Consider the following 18,315-nt stretch of genomic DNA (forward strand, 5'->3'; position numbering starts at 1 on the left):
AGAAACTATCAACCCTCCAATTCCTAACTGGCTACCTGGCATATTTCTGAACTGTCTACCCTCCCGATTCCTAACTGGTTACCTAGCATATTTCTAAGCTGTCTACCCTCCCGATTCCTAACTGGCTACCTGGCATATTTCTGAACTGTTTACCCTCCCGTTTCCTAACTGGCTACCCGACATATTTCTGAGCTGTCTACCCTCCTAATTCCTAACTGGCTACCTGACATATTTCTGAGCTGTCTATCCTCACAATTTCCAACTGGCTACCCGGCATATTTCTGAACTGTCTACCCTCCCGATTCCTAACTGGCTACCTGGCATATTTCAGAAACTGTCTATCCTCCAATTTCTGACTGGCTAGCTAGCATATTTCTGAACTGTCTACCCTCCAATTCCTAATTGGCTGCCCGACATATTTCTGAGCTGTCTATCCTCTCAATTTCTAACTGGTTAACCGGCATAATTCTGAACTGTCTACCCTCCCGATACCTAACTTGCTACCTTGTATATTTGACACAGTTAACCTATCCTACCTGCTATCCAGCATATTCCCAGGCAATCTAGAAACCTTATTTTTATACCGTCTACCCAGTATATACCTGAACAATCTATCCATCCCACTGTTGATTATTGTTTCCTACGACTTCCAATATAAAATGCTGTATACAATACTATCCATAGCAATTATATTGTAAAGCTTGAAATCATATAAACTTTGTGTTTTCTAGTAATTTACAGGACAACAAAGTACAAGTTCACATAACAGGTTCTAATTCGCAAATATATTACGACATATCTAAGTCTGATTCGTTGATAATTTAATGATTTCATTACGATGGCATGTATATATTAATCCATCAGTATCGATTCATGGGAAGTCTAACCGCTAATATGTTGTTTCTGTGAGCACTTCACAATATGATGGTGAGTTGATTAACACAACATTGTATGAAATTTGTGTGTGAGTGGGAGAGTGGATGTGTGCTCGTGTGCGTGTACTGTTTATGTCTAACAGGGTTTCCGTCTGATTTGATAAAGTCCTTTTGTTCTGCCTATTATGCGACTGTGAATGTGATTATATAGTCCGGATATGCCTGGTAATCATAGAAAACAGTAAACGCTTGTGGGTTGTTAACATTATCAGTCACCGAATCATAACGATCAGCTTGGTTAGATCCTTTTGGTGGTGGTGCCCGTAGTTCTTTGGAACCTTGGGTGTATTCGCCAACAAGAACTCGAGCTTCGAACATCCACTTCTGACCATTGCTATCTTTCGGAGAATATCTGTCTTGCATAGAGTATTCTGAGTTGATGGCAAAGTAACAGCCCTTCCCATACCAAGTCCCAGCTGTAAACACAAACATACATTATTGAGGGGCTGTATCTAGATAGACTCACTGTCTAGACAGGTTTAACCAGTAACTTGCGCACTTATAAATTTACAACAATAGATGTATACATGAATATGTAGTTAGACTCTCCTCACCTGCATCTCCAGCATAGGATCTGTTAAAGCCATCATGCGCAATGCTGATCACAGAGTCCGCCCTGGTACCATGATATAGTGTCCATTCATTCTGTATTCTGTACATAGAGAACATACGTTGCAGTATGAAAACTGTTTAAAATGATTTAGCATTGAATATATGCAAGTACACTCATAAACGTGTATTGTATTAACAGTGTCATATTACATCAAGACATTATAAGGCACGTGACCACATGTCATTACAATTACTACTACTGTTACATGCGGCCCAGTTAATTACATCCAATGTCTTACATATTCATGTGATCATCGGCATTAAAATTTTAAATACCAGGTCAAAGAATGTTCCGTGCTACTCTTTTTGGCGCAATCAAATATGACTGTCAAATTACTACCTATCACTAATAAATTAAAATAATTTTAAAATGCCTAGTATGCACTCACATTCAAAGAAAAAAAAACTTCCTTTAATTTAAGGGAAATTTATTTGAGGGTAACGGGAAGGAGGTTGATTAGTGGTCTTGTCCAATTAGACATTCAGTCATACAATAATTAGCGACAATGACGGATACTACTCACAACTTATTTTTATCTTCAAATGTTCTTTTCTTGATGGAGTATTGCTCGTATAATTGACGATTTTGTATACGTTGAATATTGTCCACACTTTTAAGCTTTTTAGCTGTTGAATTACGAAACCTTGTTTCAACATCTTTGTATTCTTGTGTAGATGAACTTAACGGCACCAAATGAGGTTTATCAACGCGAAGGTCTTTCGGCATTTCTGTCCAATGTTTTGGAAACGCAATACCTAATTGAGTAAAATATTGTATCAATATGTTCAGTACTTTGGGTGGAAATGTCAATGAATGAATGAATGAATGAATGAATGAATGAATAAAAAGTTTGTTAAAGCGGTTCACCCCATAATAACTCAATATATGAATACTATATGCACAAAGCAAGTTATCCCCGTTGGAAAAAAAAACTTTTATAAGTCTACGTCATTGGAACTCGTGTCAATACTATTAGTTCTGTAAAGAAAGAACTATTTTTACATAGTTCTAGTTTTCAAAATCGTCAGCAATGATAGTTGTTTTTACCTTCGAACGTGATGACATTTGTGTTTGTTCAAATGGGGAAATACCTGTGATGTACGTGCCGTCTTTGACTCGTAATATTAAGTCACCTTTATTTTCCTGAGCTAAACGAAGAAATAATTTTTAAATGTATGGTCGTGAGGGCACTTTCAATGTAGACAAATTACATACCTGTACTAGATTCTCTTTTAATCTTCCAGGTTTCCGCTGTCTGAATGTTTGTACATTGCTCCGCCTGTAAGTCAACGTGATACTGTGGTTCGAATTCATTTGGGATATAGACGCTTGTTTTCTTCTCGTTCAGTGCAGTCTCAATCAAAGTACTCTCCATGTCATCAAATTGATGATCACAATTTCTACTGTCGATATAGTACCTGTGTTAAGTATTACAGATATTAAATATATAAATTAATTGCTTATTATTAAACCTCATGATATCGACAGCCAATAAGATTCGCGCATTACAGGTAGACGTATTGGGGTGTCGACCTGCTGTCTAACTTCATCCGGGTACCTTCCTTCCAAATTTACTTGATTTGCGCCAATAACAAGTACAATACGTGGCGATATTCACAAACTGATTAGATTGCCGGGTTTGCGTTAATTATTTCTATTAGAGAGAAAACTAGGATTTTGTAGCGATTGTGCGTGTTCTCCTGCATTTCATCAGTACGCTCAGCTACGCGCTTGGAGACATTCGATCCGCGATTGCAGTACCTTAATAATCTTAGAGTCGTGGAATTTGCCGTTTGATGGCACCGTTTTGTTTGATTTTGTTTCGTTTTTGTGCGTTTTGACAGTATATAGACATATTATGTACAGTGTATTTGTTGAAAGAGAATGATGATGTCATGAACGTATACTGAAGCAGCATGCAACTCCGTGTTGAGCTCGCTTCAGCGTTATAATGCGAACTGGAACGCATTTTGGCGTATAGCTGCATACAAGGTGGCATGGGTGACAATGGGATATTCGGGTCGCTAAAACTGTATGTCTTGTATTTGTATAATGTTAATATACTATGTTTATCCTCCTATTTGAGAATCAGCACTTTCGACGTTTTGGGGTCTACGCACTTGAATTTAATTGTTATACAAAGAAGAAAATTGAATCGCACCATTTGACTTGTGCCCCACACAATTTCTCTATATCGGAGACTTTCTTCATATTATCCAATTCGTCACGAAACGCCTGTATGTCCCTCTTCAGCCCTTCCATGGATATTGTACTTAACTCTGTATTATACATGAAACATCAACAATATAGGATATTTAATATTCATATTTATAATGGTGAATAATACTGGATGAAATAATTTGAGAAGATATACCCAGGAAGATAGTAGACCCCGTCATCGTAGTAAGTAAATAATGTTGTATATAATTTTCAGCGTCACTTACGTTTATCAATATGTATGTCTAAACATAAACACTCAGCTTTGTCTTGGATCTTTTTCAACCGATGGTAATTATAATCTGTTAAGGAATCCTGTTTATAAACATCATATTTCATCTGTTTATCTACAAAATCTATAACCGATTTCAGGCCAATCTCAACATCTTTGTCACTCCCAGCATAAACATGCACTTTTACTACTGCAGCTGAAGAACGGAAGAAAAAGCATTAGCATATATTTCAAGTTCACGTAATGTTGTAAAACTAGCAAACAAAAAATTAAACTCTTTCTTTTCAAACCACGAAAAATCCATTTTTAAAAACATTGTATTTTGATGACCAAAATTATTTGGCGAGAAAAGAGAATTGAAAATATCGCCACGAATTTAAATTAACAAATCTGACATAGGCTCACCCAAGGAACCTCCATACCAAATATCGAAGCAATTATGCTGCTAGTTTGCAGGAAGTTTGAAATGACATTTTTGTATCAAAAATGACAAAAATATTCGCGCAAAATAGAGAATTGAAGTTATATTTATGAAATTAACAAATATGGCAGAGGACCATACAAGGTATCTACGTGTCAAGTATCAAAACAATTTTGTTTGGAATTTACTGGGAGAAGTTGAAAATAGAAATTTTACAAAAATATTCGCCAAAAATAGAAGATATCGTCAGAAAATGAACAAAACTAACAGAGATCCACCCAAGGTACCTACAAACCAATTATCAAAGCAATTGAGCTGGTTGTAAAGAAGAAGAAGCTGAAAACAACATTCTTTAACAAAAATGACAAACTATTCGCTAAGATATGTCCTCGAAATGAACAAATCTGACAAAGGTCCACCCAAGGTACCTACGTACAAGTGCCAAAGCAAGAACAAGTTGAAAAAATAATATTTTACCAAAATGACAACAATATTTGCAAAAAATAAAGAAATAGTGTTATCGTCATGAAATAAGCAAGTCTGTTAGAGGTCCACCCAAGATACCTAAATACCAAGTATCAAAACAATTGTGCTCCCGTTTTCAAGAAGAGGTTCAAAATACAATATTTGACGAAGAATGGATGGACAACGACGGACAACACATATATGAATAGCTCCGCTCTGTCTACGATGACAGCGGAGGTTAAAAAATGACGAGTCCATGTAATATTTGTTAATTGTGAAATTTCCATATATTTACCATTAACCTTAAGAATATTCTCCTTGTGAGGAAACGGTCCCCATTGTCCAATATCAAGGGCTTCGTCCTTATATGTAGTTGTTGCATCTAGCTTTAATTTTAACTCTGTTAGAAAAGATGGGACCATGCTTTTCTCAAAAACAATGAACCGGATCTCTCTTATCGACTGTGGGTTATTAAGCTTCACAAAATCAAGTACAGCATCTGTCATGTTTCGAGCTGCAGCATTTGGTGGTATTTTGAAGTACCCTGTTTCGAAAAAAGCGTAAAAGGTACTAGACATGCGATAGATGTACAAAAGAGTGTTCCTATTTCGTAGTGGTGGATGTATGTTCATTGTTCATAATTCAAATAACGTATAACATACCTGTTCCCATTGCAGGTAATGCAATCGATGTTACTTGATTGTTTTCGGCAAGCTGCAATAAGTCAATCACTGACCTTTTCATGTTATTTAAATTTGGTGTTACAGTGTGAAGTATCTTCTGGCAAGACAAGTTTCCTCCATCTTTAAATACAAAACTTTAGATGTAACAGTTACATACACACCATACACTTATATTATCAAAATCAGATTAAATCATATGTTTTGCGATCGATGGAAAATCCTATGTCAAATTTGTACTTTTTGTAAAGATCTTAATTCACTCCCTATAGAAGATAATGTATTAACGCATCGAGCCAAAAAAGCTTAATCGAAAATTTAACGATTTCTTTGTCAATTTACCTGTTATAATTGGTCCTTTTCTAAGCTCTCTTTTTTTGACTGTATATTCCTTTCTAATAGACTTCCCTCCGTGTTTTATTATAGACTTCCCAATAGTACATAATTCTAGATAATTATATATATAAGTAAAATGTGCATGTACATACAATAGCCTATATTTGCATAATTAGGAGCAATGTGATAATAATGCTTTAATGTAAACTTACCACCGTCATTAGCCACCGTGTTAACAATTGCATGTGAAGAACATTCAATAATATCGCCATGATGGACGGAAATAATAACCTTGTTGTCAATCGTAAATTCATTTAATGCTACGGAATAATGAAAAATGCATCACAATTGAATAGCCCAGCAACTAGTCTTTAAAAGTATATGCTATCAAGTCACTGTTATAAATTTGTATGTACTTGTTTTCATGCATTAACTGATGAACCGCCATTAACGACAATCCTGAAGTCTGGTTGACTATCCGCACCACACATAAAAAGAAAAAGGTTTTCGGCTGTTGCCATGGCAGGACATGAACGTGAAGCTAACGGCGGTTTATAGGTAAAACCGGGTCCTGTATACGAAGTTCGCAAAACACATTTTATTTTTCAGAAGTCATTTCACTTTATTACTAGCACGTATTCTGTGCAACGTAACCAAAATAAAAAGCATGATCATTTGTACACTGCTGTTACAAGACTGATAGGAGGTAATACATTTGGGCGAATGTATTCAAAAATGAAATTTTTGGCTGTTGACATTGCAGCGAATGGCCAGGATTTTTTTCCAAATAGTGAAGGTATGACCTGCCTGTCAATTATGAACAAAATCAGCCAAGCCAAACAAATCACAGGAGAGTTAAAAAGCCGTACAGTTGAAAAGTTGCACCAGCTTTGAGGTCAAATTTCTGCTGAGTAGAATGGGGTATATCCGAGCTTTTTAATCTTAGAAGTGTAGGGTAAGACATATTTGGCGCAAATGTATTCAAACAATCAGTTTTTGGTTCTTGCCATGGCAACGGCGGGCCAGGAGTTTGTTCAGAGTTTACCACCTAAGCAGAGTGAAGGTGTGACTTGCCTACCAAAATTGGCAGTTCGATTACTGGTTAATATGCCACCCAGCATAATTGATGGCCGTCCATATTGAAACAATGTACCTGAGACGTTCATAGCATTACCAGTGGCTCCAGAGGCTGAAGGAAACCTATTGAGTTCTGTGATGTAGGTACGTAACATTGCCGTCTGGAATATTACAATACGTATAGATGTCAATGTTGTTGGTTTGAATCCAGATATTGCGCCAATTATTGCACATGCAGAATCTGTTGCAGATATGCCAAAGCCACCTGAAAAATTCAAATACTAAATTAACGTGGTTTTTCCTGAACCATTAGTGTTTAACTCCTGAATTTATCAATTTCATTCATTCACCTGTTCCAACAGCTGGCAGCGACACCGACGTCAATCCTTTGTTGTCTGCTTCCGCTAAACAGCTCTCTATAGCATATTTGAGTCCTTGTGAATTAGGGCATATAAAGTGAATGATTTTGGCACATCGAAGCTTTCCTGCATCTACAAAAAATGACAGTATATGAATACAGCGAAATTGTTATCTCTAAAATGTTAAACATATAATAATAATATAACTGTCTTACAAAAGTTTAAAAGAAATTGTAATGAGACATTTGACCTAATTGACCCTATAAAAAACTAAAATTTAATAGTGGTAATATTATACATTATACAAGTGGACTAAAAATCACCCTCTTTAAACTCGCCCTGGCAAGTACGCTTCTTGGCCCTGATAAATGTCGTGCGCTGTTAAGTTGCATTACTAAGTTGCTTGTTTTGAAACATTCCTCTCGTCTTTCTCTGTACCCATAATAAGCTCATTAGATTCATTCAACTGATTTGTATGTACATAACCAATAAGTACGCAGTGACTTTTCCGTAAAAGACATGTTTTTCAGAGAAAGGTTAATATTGACAGTTAATTAGACTTCAAACACGAGTTGATATGTGCGTCAAAGTATGAAAATATGCAAATATGGAAATACACCGAACGTTAGACGGACACAATTACGATGTAAACATAGTGTAATTATTACCAGTTGTTATTGGGCCACTTTTCAGACCACTTTTGTACCGACTATACTGGTCTGCTACACTTTTACCACCATCTTTCACAATGGTTTGACCAATAATACCAAATGCTAAAAAAAATTATAATAAAAAATGAAAATAGCATTTTGCTGTTGCGGGTAGAGACAATTAATGTAATGAGATTATGGTACCAGTAAATACACCCTGCAAGTCAACACATTCTACACTATTTGCATATATTTTTAATATTGTAGCCCCACTCACGTGCACGTCAGACTATTGAGAATATACTGAGACATGTTCGTTGTAGAGCACTTCAAACAATTAAACTTACATAAATTTGAACTGACCGGATGGAGAATGGCATCACAATTTTCCTTTGTCAAATCACCTTGCTCAATTTCAACCGATATGTGACCCACAATTCTTTGATTGGATAATGAAGCTGCAACTGAAATATAATCGCAGTCTTTAATGAATCTTAACATTATATGTGAAACAAATTAGCATAATACATTCTATGCATACTTTTTAAAAAAAAATGTGTTGTAAGATACAATTCATAGATTGTATCATTTTGTAAAACTGGTGTACGTTTTATCAAGAGAGCTAGACTAATTGCAATCTATAATATAATATAATATAATGTAATATAATACCCGAAGTTTTGCCATAAGTTGAACGCAATGCAAACAGCTTCTGATGATCGCGAAGTCGTTTAAAGAAAGCGTCTGTCGTGTTCTTGTCATATACAACAAATGTTATCTCCTATAATGGTAGAAAGTTATTGGTAATATATGATTCAATTTGTATTGTTTTCTATAATAGGTAAACTGATTTTCAAACAATCGTGTCTCTATTCTCTACACAGATCGACGCATCCAAGCAACTAAATACATTGTAAATTGGAGGTTTTCGTTCAGAGACAACTGTACGTACCTGAAGATTACATCCTGGATGATTTTTGCTAAATTTGATAACCTCGTCAAAAAATATGAAAGCCACTTCATCTTTTGGAAATCCCATGTAACCAGTACCGATAGCAGGAATGGCGATAGAAACACATTTACTCGCAGCATTCAAACACTTTGATATAACTGCCCTCAGTCGCTAACATAAAACACATAAAGATGATGTAGACCAATAACCAAAGAATGTTCAGTGTTTGCTGTAGTTCATGTTTTGTTACTAAATAACTAATACTAATTTGCATATATCATTATATTAATATATCGTTTTTTAAATGAGTATTGACTGAAAGCATAATACATGATATATCTATAAGGATTCAGCTTTCTAGAACTGTTTCTTTTAATAACTTTTTCATTTTCGTTTCAGACACTCCTGCTAAGTTGAAGGGAAATTATATTTACAATTTGTACGAAGTTTAGAATCTATTTCTTTTGAATATTTATTTTGACAATTTGTACGTCTCTATATTATTCAATGAATTGATTACTGAAGGAAAAATGTTATTATTACAGGATTGAATCGGGTGAAAATCAATGACAGTATGCACGATTGCATATATTATAATATTCCACTTTAATATATAATACCCCAAACACGTGGAATGAGTGTACTGTACTTACTGATTCTCCTGTTCCACTATCCCATACACCAACTACTGCCAATATGATTTGTTTGCATGGAAACTTTCCTGGGTTAATAACTGCAATATCCCCATCCTTGACTTGTTTTACTTTCTTGCATTCCTGAAAAGATGAATGGGTGGACATGAATAGGCATACATATCTGAAATACTTATGTAAAATAGAAAAATGCGGGGTATTACATTATCTGGTCTTGTTTTTGTTTTTTTGCGCATCTCATTAATATTTTCAAATATTATAAGATATCTAAGATGAGAACCGGCGTATTGATAATATGATAATAGATATGGAAAGAACACACAATAACACAATAACTCACATATTGTAGCACGGTTCCTGCCTTCTCGAAGACAGCTTTAGCAACACCAGTACGGAGATTCAAGTCGCTACTGCATGGAAGTACAATATAGTCTGCCTGTAGAATATTTGTAATTACACACATCATCACTTTTGCATGAATAAAATTAATTGATAATATTATAACAATTTGCACACTGTGTAGCTTTGTATAGTTAGTGTTATAATATTTTCCTCTACGTCCACAAAAATATTTCTTTCACAGTGTTGTCAAAATCCTGAATAAACAAGTCAAAATACCTTCTTATCAGCTATACTTCCAGTGACTATTTTAACAGATGTTCTTTCCAGAGTTAGCAAATCATTGGATCCTGGAGGCGAAGACGAAGGAACACCTGGAGGTTTCAAGACGGTAGCCTTTGTAAGTGCCCCCTGTGAATATAAGGCAACGTAATATCTTAGGCATGTGTGAGTGAATGAGTAAATGATATATATTGCCAGCATGCATTTTAGTAAAGTTACAATACCTCTGTCGCAACACTATACACACACTCTTTCTCTTCTCCAATTGGTTTCAATAGTACTTCACCATTATCGTAAAAAAATAGCTTGCACTCTCCTACAAAATCAAACAAGTAAGAGTTAACAATGTATACACAAGTGTAATTTGATCGCCTTTAAAATGCAAGGCGAGGGATTTCGTTGTTCTGTTATATATTCAATGTAGCATTTTCTAGAATTGTCAAGTAACACTCCAACAAAAGAATAACTTTTTAAATGAAGACAGACCTACTTCTTGGAGTGACACGTAATGTACCATCTTTATGTACAACTATAATACTCACCTTTCTTAGTAAATGTTGCACACTTAGCCATTCTTTTAATACTGGTTGATAGCTCAGTAAGCTTCTCGTGTGCAAGTTTCAGACCCTGTGAAGTCCCTTGAATGATAATCTTATTTTCTTGTGAAAGTATACTAACATGGTGTTCACGAAGAGATTCAGCAATTTGACGATGAGGCTGATACTTAATCATGTAGCTCAATACGGCTGGCTCAGTTGAAAACACACATTTCATTTTTACATTTCTTTCTATGAATTGTTCAAGCTTTTGACAGACTGGTATAACATGGTCCTTCACACCAACTACTCTCAGTATTTTTCCCTCACATTTCTGTTTGACCATATATTCCTGCTGCAAACTGGTGGCGAATTGTTTGTATTTATCCCCCTCCAAAAATCTACTATTACTTTTTATCACTATTTCATTTTCAATGAACGCATCGTCCAACATTTTTTTGACGGTTTTTATTTCGCCACTAGTCATTCCAGAAATAGTAACACTATCACCATCAAAATTAATTGCTGCCTTCAGTTTGTTCTTTTGCATCAATTGTACGAAATGATCGAATGCATTTTTGTCTTCTAACATTTCTAAAATAACTGCTGAAACCTCAACAATATTGCAATCTATCTTATTCAAAAACTCCATGATAGTCACCTTTGCGACATTTATTGAGACTTTGTCACCCTTCATGATAATCCGTTTGTTGGCCGTATCGAGGGAAATTATTGGATCGCTATCAAATTGTTGTTTCATTGAGTTAAAGGCAAATCGTTGGAAAAGCTCGAACTTGCCCTCATTAACACAAGCAATGTGATCAGTGACTGTGTTAGCCTCTTTCTCGAGTTTATGTTGTAATTCCTGAACATGCTTGTTAATCTGATATTGTGCATCGGAAACATAACATCTTAGACCCGCTATGATAACTTTATGATTGGTGGATGAGAAGTCCATCTGTATAACAACATCACCACTGTTCATTTTTTCTTCCATATCAAAACATGAGTTTCTTATTTCAAACCAAAAATGGCGATTGATCCGAATGATCTTCATATCAAACTCAGCAACAAATTCCGAAAACTTCTTTTCATTGATATATCTCCATTGCTCATATGTTGTTTGGTCTTGAAGCTTATTTTGTGATTTTATATGACACTCGGCCTGAGAAATCTGCCACATGATGTCTGAAACGTTTTGCAAATTATTTCTAACTTCTGTTGGGTATTTATCATGGCTGATAATGAATTTCATTATATGTTTGTTGACTGGTATTTTCAACGCCTGATTTGAGTAAACCAAAGGTGGGATAGGTCTGTCTGTCTTAAATGTGGGATGATATGGCGTGTCTACGTTTTTACCATCATCACTGTCATTATTATCATCCAATTCCAAAGTCCCAAGGACATCATAAAATGGATAGACCGTGATGTTCGTTCTACAAATACATTGGTCATGTTTCAATACGGAGTCAACCACTGCAAGTGAAAAGAACAATTTTGTTTGAAGGAAAACATACAAACAATCATACCTAATGACACCTGAAAATACCCCCCATTTCCTGGAAAAAAAAACGAAAATAGTATTTTGTACAATTGATCCGGTGATGACACTGACATGGTAATCAAGCACATCAAAGTGATGTATTATGTTTTGCGATTATGGGCATAGTTCAAGTTGCCTACGACACCCGAGGCAATTCTTCTCACTAGTGCCTACAGTCAAATAGTTGCAGTTATAGATAGCATATATGTATATATATATGTATATATATATATTGCATAATTGGAATGCACATTTTTTTGTGAGTTTGTCGTTATTTTTCCAACAAACGAATCACATCATTGTTTTTACAACTATAATATTAACTATTAATTGCACCCCAAATAAATGGCAATGTTAGCCAATCATATTCAAGCATTTGTGTATTAAAACCGTTTTATCACTGCTCTCCGGATTGCCTTAGAGTTTTTTTTTAGAATTACTTTATAATATTTACCTTTTTTCTACCTTCTTTATTAATGAGAACATTTAAGTAGGTATATAGTCTTTAGATGTTTTAAGGGCGCTGTAATCGCTGTGAATTACATTCTCTAGCTTCGGTGTCTTTTCAAATTTGTTAATTGAGTAAGAGATTCGTTATCAATGGCGCGGTTCCACGAAAGCTTATAGTGATTTGATTCTGGTACAACCGGTGAAGAAAGCTTTAATGACGCTGCAAGCTTAATATATTACACTTTCGGTGATACACTCCATAAGATTTGCAGAACACATGCTGAAGCGAAAAAACACTTACTGCCAGTTTGTATCATTGTGGAAATATTGATTACAGTTAGGACCACAAAGGTTGGTCTTGGCCACATGGCAACCAGCTCTCAAGCCCTTCAAGAACAGCAAGAGCATACACTAATTCCACATCAGTTGAGATCATACAGCTGAGGACCAGAAAGACATTGAGGCCACCAATTGCACTTAATCAGACTCCACTGGTGTTCAAGTAAGTAAGTCCCAGGCAGGTTTGTTGATACCACGTGGTATGGAAAAGAGAAAAGCTTGACCCAATACTCAACTGTAGATTGCAGTACAACATTCAAGTCCATAAACAATGACTTGCAAGCAGCAAAGGCATAGACAGCATGATGTAGTATCAATCAAAGAATTTACTAGTAAATCTAACGTGAATTTGAAGCTTTCATTGAAATTGTGAGTTACACAAGTCTGTATTTGATACTATGTGCATGATTGATATGCGGCGTAGCACTACTTATGTAGATTTGAGGATAAACATGGTTGCCTTGAATTATTCATGTCACCTGTGTTAATTATGTCATTGTTTTATTAAAGAAAACTTTAATCCATTTACAGGCATGTTAGTTTTCATGAACATTGTATGTTAATTGTATAATTGCAAAACCATAGAACAGAGTGATGGATATGCCAAAATTGTACAACATGTTACTTCACAAACTTGTACACAATTTATCAGGTGTCTCCAACTACAATGGTTCGAGAATAATCTTTACAAATGGCAATAATATGTTAACAGTTATAACACTTTATCAACGAAAAACGAATTCCAAAGAGAGTCGGTTATTGGTGTAGCGTTAATCACCTTACCATGGACATGCAATAAAATGACATTTTAATAACAAAGTAACAAAGGACAGCCACTTTAGAGGGCAATTCGGGTATACATGGATCACCTGTAGAGGGCGCTACTTCAGCAAATTACTATTGCGCATCTTTAATCATGTCTGTCAAATTTGTCATTATCTTTCTAGATCAATTCTTTTTCTACTTTATAAGTCGCTAATCATATGCAAAGTCTAGAGATTCAAGGAAACATGCACAAATCAGTCCAATTTCACTTCTCCGGAAAAACATCATGCGTCTTATCACTTTCCTAGACGACGTTGCTCACATAGCACTTTGTTCAAACAAATTCAAAAAATGAAATATTCTAGCTCACCTGCTTATTAATATTCGACGTAATGCATAATCGTTTATTTATTTATTTATTTATTTATTTATTTATTTATTTATTTATTTAGTCATTTGCTTAGTCATTTGGTCATTTATTTATTTAGACATTAATGTGACTTTTCTACTTGAAAATGTTTACCTAAATGTCTTCATCATTAAGGTAATGCAGTTTGAACCTCATACCAACCCCTCCTAATAAGCTAGTAATTCGGAACATATCTAATGTAAGATACCCTAATTTAAAATAAACATCTTGCTCAGACCAAAATTATTCAATCAGAGGGTGTCTATAATACCCTATCTATTATAAGCATTTATATGGAGTGAAAGAACAAGGTTATATACACTGATAAATTCACACTCATATTAGCCAGGGATATGCAAAGAAACAAACAAAAAAAGTACCTGTAGGGTCACTAAAATAAACCAAAGCAGAAGTCCCTTTGATAGTCACATGGTCCACATCACCGCCGCCACTTTTTCTCTTGTTTTCAAAGTATAACTCTAATGTATCACTCGTTATATTTGAGGGCAGCCCAGTTACCAATACACAGTCTGTAACACCCGTAGGTGAGATTTTCACTTTCCGTTGGTTAATACTTTTTTTCCTTGTGTTCATTTCAGTGGTGTCGAAGTCTGTAAGTATGTATTGCGAACAAAGTTCCACTTATGACAAAATGTTATAGTTTTGTATTATTTGATTTCATTTCAGTTTTATTAAAACAATTACCTATGTTTTCCTCAAACATGACTAACGCTTTTCCGTTATTGGCCTTGTAATACATTCTGTCAACTCCTATATCACCTGTAACACTTTCCATGAAGTACAACAATGCATCATAAGATGTATTTGGAGGGATTGACTGTGAAGAGAAGAACCATACAAGGAACATTGTGATGATTGTATCATGCTTACCTGTGATATGCTCGTAGGTTTATATAAAATTCTTTAACAAATATTACTTTAATTCAATAGGTGATCATTGGAAACTTTTACAAAAGTCTCAAGGTACATACCTCAACCAATAATCTTGTGCATTCATTTTCTTCATCTGCAGATTGTTTCACAGTTAGCTTGGCGCCATTGATTATATGAGTACGTCCGAGGACAGTTGGTATTACTAATCAATTGAAATGAAAATATGATAATATTACTGGTAGCTACAAAATTATGCTATTTTTCACTGTTTGGGAGTCTATATTTATGCATCTAGGTATACTTAATAGTACTGTTATTTACTGTTATTAGGGTGTCCGAGCCCTCTTGTTAGAGTTCTGATTTTTACGGGTTCAAGCGTAAATGGCTGAATCTTTATTATTATTGTCCGTTTTTTTCTATCTTTACCAATTGGAACTTGTGCACTTCACTTCAAAATGCTAATAAGTCAAATGGTTATCTTGAAATTTTCTATTGCCAATTTTATTCCAAATAACGTGAGATCATCAAACTAGTTGCGCAATGTCACGTACGTACGTAACGTACGCTCATTTCCTCCAGCGGTCTCAAGAAAAAGTCGATGTATGGATGATTGGTCCAGGAATCCTGTGGCTTAATCTACAGCGAAATTAAAAATGCCATACTTCACTCATACTTCATATCCAATAACGATAGTGCCTTTTGTTACTATCAAATCAAAAATTGTTTTCCACTTCCTCCGCCGTTTAATATGTCAAGCTTTTTGAGAAAACTGCTGACCTGAATGCACATTTTTGAATTACTTGTTGTACACAGTACACAAAAAAATAATGTAATGTATTTGTTTATTGTATTATTTGTTTATTATAACGAATTACGTGTTGTACACGAGGCGTTTATGTAGGTATGTATTAATATCGTAGTATAAACTGATTTGAAGCCTAGATGGGCGCATTTAACACTACAGTACACATGTCTCAAAGTCGAGCTACGTGCCCCAGCTGCGCCCCTAAGGTGTTGAATTTATTCGTGCTGTTAAAGTCAACATTATCATAATAGCTAATATATTTACTCAAAAATGTATACAACTATACCTACATATTAACCATATCTATAATTTTGAAATAGGTCAGCTGAGTATTATTGGAGTAATTACGCCCACAAAAACATTTTACGACGATGATGCACAAAAAATATTATTATTACGTTTAGAGGGGGTGTTCGCGACAGTCGAATCTTGAATGCTTTGATAAGGATATGACTGATATCAATCTTGAAATGAATGTAATTGTTGTAATATACTGCTTGTAATGAGTGCAGTTTACAACATAGGGGTAATAACTACAGGCAAAGTCCAGCATGCTAATACCATGAGCAAACAAAAAGTCATTCCCTACTTATCCGTCGATCAGTGCACACCCCTTCAAAATCCTTATCAACTGACGTTCTACGTGTTATAAATTGTTGAAGTTTTTATTGATAGGTTGAGGGAAGGTCATTTTAAAGTGGCAAAGCCTATCATTATTTTGGAGTTAATGTACAGTTAACTAGAGAATAATCATGACGCTCTGCTTCATTTTATATATTGCTATTTTCAGTACGTTTCTTGTGGGAGTGTATAGCCAGAATATCTATGCGTGTAACGATAAACTATAAATCTCAGGGCTTTATTTAGGTAGTAACAGCAACAGTAAATTTGCTAATCAGTTTTCAATTAGGATATTCTTCATAATAGCAATTACTAAATATTTCTAGATAGCGGGTCCTAAACACCTAACCCATACACAAACCTGACACATAAACAGAACAACTACAACATAACAAACTGTAGGCGATGTTTTGAATTCCCAATCTTTTTTTAACAACTATAAATCGGGCGAAGGCTTGGCAGCATGAGATCGGAATGAATCGGTAACTATAGGTGCCCTGGTGAGCTAAAACATCCTCTCAGACGTCCAGCTCAACGATAAACAACACTGCCAACTCACTGCCTGTTAATATATGATGCACTGGTGAGCATCGTCGTAGAATTGCTGAAGTACTTCATTTCTAAAATATGAAAAGTTTCTTACCACTGTCGTCTTCATAACTTATCCGGTATTTGTTCCCAATTCTCTCAATCTTTGATATTTCTCCACCGCCAGACCGTCTCTTGTTTTCAAAATAATTCTCAATGGTTTCTTGATCCGTGTTTTCTGAAGCACCGTATATGTATAAGACGGAATTCGTGCCGGCAGACGCCATACCTTCACGCAGCAATCAACGATGTTACACCTGTCAAAACTAAAAGGCTGCACTGAAGTGAATGCGGAACTTTTTTTAATTTTGTTTGTTGAAGTACATCTATTGTTTCAATTCGGCGAACTTGCTTCATGTAGAAATAAGGGGATTTCCCTGCAACATGGTGTGAGTAAAAGTAGCCAATCAAATATCACTACCTAATCGAATCATTTACGTATAATCCTTTTGCAGAGTGTATACGTGTTGGCGACAACGATTACATTTCTGCCACTTCAGCTGCTAACAGAGGTTAGTGTAGCGCACACTCGTGCGATTGATGTCTACATATGCAAGCGGGAATTCTCTGTACTTGTCAAAAGGTAGGTTATTACCTGTGGCACTAGTCAATATACATATCAAATCGACGTGTCAGGGTTATACAGGTTGGCTGTTTGCAGTTAGCTTTAGAACACCGCTGAGCGGAAAATGGCGCACCAAACTTTCAAAATGTTGGTCTTGTGGTTCTACGGGTTAATCAAATAGATTCTTATATTGTCAGGGAGGGGGTGGTGTGGTGGATACCCGACTAAATTGAATTAAGCTAGTTGCTTATGGACTACTTATTTATATGACTGATATAAATTTTGATTTAAGTAGAGTGAAATTGTTGTAATATACTGCTTGTAATTGGGACAGTTTACAACATAGGGGTAATAACTACAGGCAAAGTCCAGCATGCTAATACAAAGAACAAACAAAAAGTCATTCCCGACTTATCTTTTGATCAGTGCACAGGGTGTGCAACATTCCCATCAACTGACGTTCCATTAAAACACTTCATCCACGAACAGACATTGTGATACGTTCATGGATATATAACAGCTAAAATAGTAACATAAAACAATGAGTTACTTCATAACAGAGCAAAATATTAAAGTATCTGTTTAT

General features: G+C 35.3%; 1 protein-coding gene across 1 annotated transcript; it reads right to left on the bottom strand.

The window, feature by feature from the left end:
* Positions 1 to 751: 751 nt before the first annotated feature.
* LOC100368873 (protein mono-ADP-ribosyltransferase PARP14-like) lies at positions 752 to 17,395 on the bottom strand. Its single transcript, XM_078007653.1, has 25 exons — positions 17,220 to 17,395; positions 15,249 to 15,352; positions 14,962 to 15,094; positions 14,637 to 14,867; positions 10,754 to 12,226; positions 10,436 to 10,527; positions 10,209 to 10,340; positions 9,931 to 10,026; positions 9,591 to 9,713; positions 8,938 to 9,108; positions 8,658 to 8,766; positions 8,333 to 8,449; positions 8,004 to 8,108; positions 7,327 to 7,467; positions 7,053 to 7,241; positions 6,112 to 6,219; positions 5,906 to 6,010; positions 5,546 to 5,686; positions 5,179 to 5,427; positions 3,987 to 4,193; positions 3,710 to 3,821; positions 2,764 to 2,966; positions 2,072 to 2,303; positions 1,490 to 1,587; positions 752 to 1,351 (listed from the first exon to the last, which is right to left on the bottom strand). The coding sequence occupies exons 1-25, from the start codon at positions 17,389 to 17,391 to the stop codon at positions 1,059 to 1,061; spliced, it is 5,136 nt and encodes a 1,711-aa protein (XP_077863779.1). The 5' UTR covers positions 17,392 to 17,395; the 3' UTR covers positions 752 to 1,058.
* Between the last annotated feature and the right edge of the window lie 920 nt (positions 17,396 to 18,315).

Source organism: Saccoglossus kowalevskii, chromosome 6 (genome assembly GCF_978046115.1).
Source record: "Saccoglossus kowalevskii chromosome 6, keSacKowa6.1, whole genome shotgun sequence".
In the NCBI taxonomy this organism is placed as follows: domain Eukaryota; kingdom Metazoa; phylum Hemichordata; class Enteropneusta; family Harrimaniidae; genus Saccoglossus; species Saccoglossus kowalevskii.